The following is an 8042-nucleotide window of genomic DNA, read 5'->3' as shown; positions in this document are numbered from 1 at the left end:
GCAAATCCAATTTCTTTTATTGACGCAATCTCAGTGCGTTTAAAAACCCCATGAGTTAGTGGGAGCCCCAACTCCCCAAGACTCCACTTACTAACTGCCCCTCCCACAACAACCCACAAAGCCCCAAGAATCTGTACAATCCAAGTCAACAGCTTCAGAAAGGAGGCGCCCCCTCCTTAAGAGTCAATCTGCTCCCCTGACTCCTGCCCTCTCTCTCAGAAGAGGGATGTTAGAGCACCACACACGGGAACCAAACTGGCAGGTGGGGCTTTCAGCTCTAGATTGGGAACTATGGGCAATTCCAGGAACAAGTCTGAGTTGAGAAGGTTCATTTCTTTGTAGTTCTTTGAGAAAACAAGGGGATCCCGTCCTTGCAAAAACTAAAAATTTAAACAAGAGGATCCATACAACAGAAGAGAATCCCAGAATTATAGGCTCCAACCTCCTACAAAATGGGAGGGGCCTGGCCAGACAGCCTAGATCTGAATAGGATTCTGCTACATAAGAATCAAAATGAGAAATGGAGGAAGACACTTCCCCAACCCCATTTTGAGGCAAAGACAAAGACTTCAAGAGGCAGAATGGGGCTGTCACCCCAAACAGTAAGATATTGACCACTAGGAAAGATGAGAGTAAAAAATTTCAGGGGAGGTGGCGGCGGTGCGTAAGCTAGATTGGCCTTCTGCCTCTCCCTGTAGAGCTGGGCCATCAACCTTGACCAAGCAGAGAGCAATACAAAAAGTTAGAAAGAGGGGCTTGAAGACAGGTTTTGACTCCTGATTTTATTATTCAATTTCTTTTTTCTGTTTAAAGTAGTCTGCGATGGCCAGGAGCCCTAGCCTCCCAAGGCCAGAGTCAGTTGGAGCTGGTAGTCATTGGAAGGAAGGTTGGTTGTAGGGACTGGGATGAGGGGGAGAGGTTCCCCACTCTGCCAGCGGTCCTAGGTGGAAAAGATGAACCGCTCTTTGTGGAGCCCAGGGTGTAGTAGGAGGGGAAATAGGGAGGAGTACTGGGCTAGGGAGAAAGAAACCATCTCAGTCCCCTGCTTCATTCTCTTCTGCAGTTTCCCCTGTGGTGGCATTCTCTGCAGTCTTGGAAGCCTGGAATGGAAAGGACAACTAAAAACCTCTAACAGTGTGGGTTAGTATCTGGGTCTATTTGGTGGGACTAGGACATAAAGAGACAAACTTGGCAATGTTCTACATGAGGGCCAACAAGGGTCTGACCACACCCACCTTCAATGAACTATTCTTTGACAACTGCAAACCAACATGAAAGTTATAGACCCAAGCTACAAGGATTATAACTAACCTTCTTTTTTTTCTTTTTCTGGGTCTTCCGACTGGCTGAACTCTGAAGGAGTGCCTAGAGGAAGGGGAAAAAAAAGCAGATGATGTGTAGGGAAGAAACTCAGCATTTCCTATACTGAATTACCTTGGGCCTTTCTCCCTCATACTCCTTACTGGTCAGTTGACACAGAGGTCCTGGATCACCCCCCTCCACACCACTACTCACCTTTAGTTCTGCATCCTGGACCTCTAGCTCAGACTTGTACAGCTCAGGTTCGAAGGGACCACTAGTTATCCGCATGGGACCATTGGGCATGAGGAGTACTGTGAATTTGAACTGGGCAACAAACTCACCTATGGAAGACAGAAAAGAGTTGGGGGGGTGGAAAGTTGGTGATTGCTCTCTGATACACTGAGTCCCTGCCCCAAAGTTACTCAGTTCCAAAGTCAAGGAATAAGAATTAACACATCACTTAACATTACTGCTTGTGACACCCCATGGCCCAGCACTCACCTTCCTTCTCATACAGAACATTGAACGGTTGCAGTAGCTCATGTTTAGCACATTCCACCACACCCATCCGGGCTTTCTTCTCATCCTCAAATGCCCTATATTCAAGAGGATTTGGGGATTTAGGCACCCATTCCACTCTGACTACACTTTCAATAATTCAATTAACATTTATCCTCCTAATTTATATATGGCACTATGATGGGTACTGAGTATGCACAAATAACCTCAAATTGTTGTGGCCCTCAAGGAGCTTACATGGGGAGGGGAGGGGAGAGAGTACAACAGGCACACCATCAATACAAGGCAATTTGAGGAGGAAGACTATACTAACAACCGGGACATCAAGAAAAGCTTTGGGGAGAGGCAGCACCTGAGCTGAACCCTGAGGACAAAGATTCAGAGAAAGAGCTGAGGAGCACATTCTCAGCACCAGCTCCTGACACTTCTCTCTCACCCTGAATTCAAGACTCCATCACTGAGTATACGCCTGCTCCCTACACCTCTGGCTTGGGGGAGACGAGTCTAGGCAGGCACGGACACAAGGAAGGATGGGTGTGCGCAAGTAGGGTGAGTCACTCCCCATCCCCAGTCTGTCCCCACCAAGACTGGCACCTGAGAGTGAATGGCATGGCATCAAATCGCCTCTCCACCTCGCTAAAAAAGGCACGGGAAGTTTTCATCTTCAGACCATACTGTTTTGAAGGATCTCGCTTATAGATGGTAGTTCTCTGTCCTGCATCCTTGGCCTACAAGAAAACAAACAAGACTTGAGTCCCTAGTTGGGGTCTCCTCCACCCAAACCTTACTTCCTCATGAGCACTGGAAGGAGTCATGTCCCTTCCAACGTTGGTTCTCTTTCTCTTTCCTGGAGGAAACTCACCTTGCCTTCTCCTGAGCTCACAAGAACATCCACAGCATAGACTTCATGGACTTCAAACTCAGCTTTTTCATGGTCCTTCCTGTTAAGAATAGAAAAACAAGAGGATTAACAATTGGGGTTAAGGAGACTAGGAAGGAACATGGAAAGATTTAGCTAAGGACAGAGGGTCTGGACCTACTTCTGCTGGTCTGTGGGGTTTTGAATGATGGTTTTTTCTCCATCAATGACATGTTGCTTCAATTGGTGGGACAACATACCTGGAAATAGAGGGGATAGAGTGAGCCTTTGGCACCTGCTCACAAGAAGGATGTTGTCAGAACCCACCTGCCTTAGCAGTTTTGAAGAGAAGTTGTACAGAATAGAAAACAAAGGGAGCCTGATGTTGAACACAGGAACAAGGTTTCTCTGCTCTGGGCTGGCCCAGATGAGTCCTCTGAGTTTTATCTCCTAGCTGAACATTCATTCTGGACATACAGGCCCTCTGACCCACAACCTCACCTTCTATTGGTGTGCAGTTAAATGAATGGGCAACTTTGTTCCAGGCATCCGTAACTTGTGTGTTCTAGAAGGAAAAAGATCAAAATCAGGGTAAGAGGACAGAAACTTACAAAGTCAAAAGTCAGCAATGAAGGTTCCATGCCACCACCATACGGGAAAAAATTGGGAACTACTCAGCATTGCTTCTCAAACTTTTTTGGTCTCAGGACCCCTCTACACGCTTAAATTTTTGAGCATGTCCCAAAGAATTTTTGTTTATATAGATATTATCTACTGATATTTATCATATTAGAAACCAAAATGTTTATTATAAAAAAGTTTTGACCCACAGACCCCTGAAAGGCTCTCAGGACCCCCAGATGTCCCTGGACTTTCCTTTGAGAATTACTACCTAGAACAATGACTTTTTAACTTTTTCATTCTCTTAACTATCACCCTTGTGGCCTAAAGCTACATTCATATCAAAATTTCCATGCTGCTCAGAGGGGAGGACAAAAGTAGTAATTTCTCTCTTCACCTACTTGAGTGATGTGCCATATGAAAAGGAAGAATAAAGAGAAAGCAAAGAAAGTGAAAGCAACAGATTGCAATGTAACAACAAAGGGGGTAGAGAAAGGAAAAGAGAGACAAGTGGTGGGTTTTAGGAAGGCCCACAAAAAACTGAGATTAGGGAACCATGCCTTGGGAGGCAGTTAATCATTTTGGGATGGGGTTGGTGGGTGAGGGGAAGGTACAAACCTTCCTACCACTGTACGAACCATGCTGCCATACCTGGTTTCCAGGCTTGACCAGGCGCAGGGCTGCCTCAGCACACAGGTGAGCTGCCTTAATCACATCTGCTTTTCTCCCTGTCACTGGGGTGCCCTTCACATAAGAGAGAAGCAATCAGTACCTAACCCTGAAAGTGCACCTTGCCATGCCCACCCAGTGAGTAAGCAGGGGAAAAGTAACTGTTTCCAGTTTTCTTCATGATCTGAGGGACAAAGTTACGGAAGGGGTACTTTAAACAGTGTCTTGGTTTATCTGCCTGTAGAAACAGAAGTCTAGGTAGGTATTTTAATGGCGTGGGTTTGGTGAGAGAGGACTTTGGCAACACAGCCACACCCACATAGCTTGCTTCCTTGTACCAAAAAGGTCAAGCCACACACCTTAGATGCATCAACCACGAAACTATGGGCCACATTTGCAATGAAGCCATCCACATGGACTCCTAGGTCACTAAAAGACACAGATGGAGCAAAGTGTTTAGAACATAATTCCACATATGGCAAGTCCCTACATGGGGCTCAAGGATCAACCTGGGTACCACAGTGGGGGAGAATTTGGACCAAGGCTGAAGAGAGCCTTTAACTATTCAGGGACTTACATTTTTACTAAGTCACCCTCCTTGAGGATGTAGTCCTGGTCGCTCTTCAAGGGGGAGAAGTGACAGACACAGTTATTTACCGAGATGCTTGTAGGGAAGGCAATACCTGTAAAAAAAGTGACTGTCAACCCTAGTACCTGCTTCTCCCTAGTTCTAGAACCCCTAAGCCAAATAGGAAGAGAACCTTCACCAGAGACTCCACCCAGGCTTAGCCAATTTGAAGTAGGTAGGACAGGTCTCTGGTCCTCTGCCCCACCTATATTCCCAAGTATTTCAACCCCAGAGATGGTTACTTAAGTTTTAGATCATGAGTCTGAGAAAAATTTAGGAAACTAGTGAGGGGCTCCTTACCTTTCTTCATCTCCTTTTCCTTCTTGAAGATCTTTCCTGTCTCTTCCATGATCATGGCATCACCCTTCTCACACAGACCCAGCACTGATGCACCTGAGGTTGATGCCTCTACCACCACCCTCAGGACTCCTGGTAGGATAGATGGGTACCTTGCTTAGAATCGCACCACTTCACCCTTACAAGGACTGAGCACAATCTTGGTAAAATAACCTGGATATTGAGAGTCCTGCACTCTTGGCCTTCAGATTTCATATCCCAGAAAAGCTGCTGGAAAATCTAAATAGTTCCTCCCCCTTTCCCTGAGAAAAATAATTCCCTTCTGAACTCTTGGTCAAAACAGAACAGACTTAATAACTCCAGTCATGGGTCTTTTTTTCTCCTTCCCTTGTTAGGAAGGTGCTATCTTTGATGTAGCAGGGCTGAGTTTATGAACTTTAAAAGAACCCAGGGGAAAACCCATGTACAAGAAGAGCAAACTAGAAGATTGTTTACAGGCATGGAGAACAGAAGGAAGACAGCTGAATATTGAGAGTGATGCCTTGTTAAATGTCCTCTTCCTCCACCTCCTAATACCCTCAAATTAGATGTCTGTTAAGTACAACTCACAAAAGCTTCCCCATTCCTCACAAACTTCCTAAGGCTTTCAAAGGAGAATTGTTTCCCTCGTCCTACAATCTTCCAACAGCCAAACTAAAAAAAAAAAAGTTCTAAAAAACACCCTAGTGTGGGGCTTTAATGTGTACGTGGAGATGGGTCTTAAGAGAAGCAACCATCTCTAAGCTTGGAGTATATTCTAACCCCAATTTGGGTCCATCTGACAAAAAAAAAAAATGTGACTTTCCCAAGCCAGAGTAAGTCCTACAGACAGTACCAACCTCCACCACCCTATTCAAAGTCACTAGGACAAAAGAAAAGACATTGCTGCTGTCCGGAGAGTGGCCGGGGACGCAGTTCTGAGACAGAGTCCAAGGGATTTCTGGAAAGAAGTGGGAAATTGTGACACCTGCCAGGCAGCGGGGACAGCAGAGGGACAACTGCGAGCCAAGTCACCGAGAGCAGAGAAAGGGAAAACTTCTTCCGGCTCGGAAAACAAGCTGCTTCCCACCGGGCGTTTCCTAAGCCCGCAGCGGGAGTGCAGAGGGACTCCGCAAACACCCCCAAGGAGATGTCAATTCCCGGGGAAATCCGGGCTAACGCGGGACGTCCCCGGGGTGGCTCCGCGGGACTGGGGAGGAGGGCAGGAAGGCAGGAGAGGAGCGCCCTGGGACGTCGCTCCGGGGCGGCGGGCGGGCTGCGGGAGCCCAAAGCTTCGGGGGAAGCCCCGTGGCCCGAGCCGAGCCGGGGCAGCCCCCCAAGGAAGGCGGAGGCACCGAGAAGAAAAGGCCCCAGCCAAGCACGTGGCGGGGCAGCTGGTGTCAGCGGCGGCAGGGGAGGAGGGAGCGCTCCGCATGGGGGACTCGGCAACACGTGCCCGGGTCGGCCCCGGAGCCCCGGCCAGGTGCAGTGGCCGGCCCGACCCCTGGCCCCTGGGCGGACCGGCCCACGTCCCGGCCCCAGCGCCGTTTCCCTCGAGGCCCCCGGAGCCCGAGAGGGGCGCGCCCTTCCCTTGCTGCCAACTGCCCGGCGCCCCAACCGACCCGGTCCCCCGCTCGGCCCCGACCGGGCTCCTCCGCACACCCCGAGCCCGAGGCTCGCCCTCGCTGGATCCCGCCCGCCTCAGCCCCCCGGGCCGCACTCACGGTTGGCGATGTCGCCCCCCATCTTGTACTTGGTCACCACCAGGTCCTCGGCGATCGTCTGTTCCTGCTGCTCGTCTTCGCCCGACATCTTCCCGCCGCCGCTGCTGCTGCTACCGCCTCCGCCGCCGTCACGGTCGCCTGCTGCTCAGCCGCCTCGCTTGTGGCCGGAGCCCCCGCGGTACGTGAGGGAGGAGGGAGAGCTAGCGAGCGAGAAAGCGCGAGCGAGCGAGCGAGCGGGCGGGCAGGCGCGAGCGAGCAAGCGCGCGGTCTCCCACCTAGGGCACTCTGGGATGGCGAGTCTCCGCCACCGCGGGCCACCAGTGATACGCGGCACCAGGTGGACTACATCTCCCGGCCTGCCTCGCGCCCGCCGAGTCAGGCCCCAGGGCCTTGCCTGGCATGCCTGTCCTCACGCCGGGCACGCTGGGAAGAGTCGGTGGGCCGGCAGGAAGGCGGGGCTGGTGTTAAGTGGGAGGAAGAGAGAAGGGAGCGTCCCGCCCTCTCGGTTAAAAGGAAAACTACATTTCCCAGAGGGCATGGCTGCAGGAACTCGCGTAACAGGAGGCGGGGACAGGTAGGGGGGCGGGACCTTGTACGGAGGAGCCCTGGGGCCCGGGTGGCTGGGTGTGTCCGGAGGAAGGCACGGGCTCCCGAATCCTGTTCGCGGACGTAGCTTCCTCGGAGGCTAGCCGGTAGGGCCGGCTGGGCCGGCTGGGTGGGTTCGGGGCCCTGAGGGGAGAGGAGGGGCGGGAAGGGAAAGGAGGGGCGGAGCTCCCTACCTGCCTCCCTCCGGGGCTACCTGCGCCGGCTGAGCCAGTTTCGCCTGAACCAGGAGGGCCTTTGGGAGGGCGTAGCAGCCGGCCGCGGGTCCCGAAGAGCTGATCCTGGCTCCAGAGCTGCCTGGGACCGACGGAGGACGACTGAGGCTCGGAGGGGCCAGGTGGTCTGCCCAAGTCACCCGGGGAGCAAAGGGCCCAACTAAGTCTCCGATGCCGGGTCCTTTGAAGCCCAAAGTCGTGGTTTTGGACGACGTACCGGATCAGGTGCTTAGTAGTAAACGGTAGCACGTGATGCCGTGGCCTGAACGGGGGCAGGGGCGGAGCGCCAGTTTGAGCTCCACTTAGGGAAACTGGCGAGAACTGTCCCGAGGCGGAACGGCCTAGGGGCGCCCTGGTGGGGTTTCTTTTCAGTCAGTACAGGCATTTATTAAGCACCTCCTGCCAGCCAGGCGGTGCCCCCAAATCAGAAGGCAGCCCCAGCTCCTAACGGTTCACAGTCTAGTGGAGGAGGCTGTTTGGGTTCCTCCTTGGTTTTCGAGGACAGGACGACACGACCTGCACTTGACGTTGTTTTGCCACGTGCCAAGGACTAACATACAGAAGCCGCATGCAGAATAACTGGAGCT

General features: G+C 51.7%; 1 protein-coding gene across 2 annotated transcripts; it reads right to left on the bottom strand.

Annotated features, from left to right (window-relative positions):
- On the bottom strand, window positions 1-7072 carry PA2G4 (proliferation-associated 2G4). Of its 2 annotated transcripts, XM_072655004.1 has the most exons (14): window positions 6638-6883; window positions 5774-5874; window positions 4899-5027; window positions 4548-4653; window positions 4330-4399; window positions 3953-4045; window positions 3182-3245; window positions 2862-2940; window positions 2684-2762; window positions 2416-2549; window positions 1804-1898; window positions 1516-1643; window positions 1312-1365; window positions 1-1100 (listed from the first exon to the last, which is right to left on the bottom strand). In XM_072655004.1, the coding sequence occupies exons 3-14, from the start codon at window positions 4951-4953 to the stop codon at window positions 1035-1037; spliced, it is 1023 nt and encodes a 340-aa protein (XP_072511105.1). In that variant the 5' UTR covers window positions 4954-5027; window positions 5774-5874; window positions 6638-6883; the 3' UTR covers window positions 1-1034. The 2 variants fall into 2 exon arrangements, with proteins under 2 accessions (XP_072511105.1, XP_072511104.1); XM_072655003.1 differs by lacking the exon at window positions 5774-5874 and having other exon boundaries at window positions 6638-7072.
- Between the last annotated feature and the right edge of the window lie 970 nt (window positions 7073-8042).

Source organism: Notamacropus eugenii, chromosome 3 (genome assembly GCF_028372415.1).
Source record: "Notamacropus eugenii isolate mMacEug1 chromosome 3, mMacEug1.pri_v2, whole genome shotgun sequence".
Classification (NCBI taxonomy): domain Eukaryota; kingdom Metazoa; phylum Chordata; class Mammalia; order Diprotodontia; family Macropodidae; genus Notamacropus; species Notamacropus eugenii.
This window is presented reverse-complemented; position numbering and strand designations above follow the sequence as displayed.

What these genes read in the sequence shown, in the direction of transcription:
- PA2G4 (XM_072655003.1), bottom strand. Translation starts at nt 6,725, where the DNA reads ATGTCGGGCGAAGACGAGCAGCAGGAACAGACGATCGCCGAGGACCTG. An exon ending in GAGGGTGACTTAGTAAAAAT is followed by an intron (nt 4,400 to 4,547) that starts GTAAGTCCCTGA and finishes TGTGTCTTTTAG; the next exon opens with TGACCTAGGAGTCCATGTGG. An exon ending in TCCAGGATGCAGAACTAAAG is followed by an intron (nt 1,366 to 1,515) that starts GTGAGTAGTGGT and finishes CCCTTCCTCTAG; the next exon opens with GCACTCCTTCAGAGTTCAGC.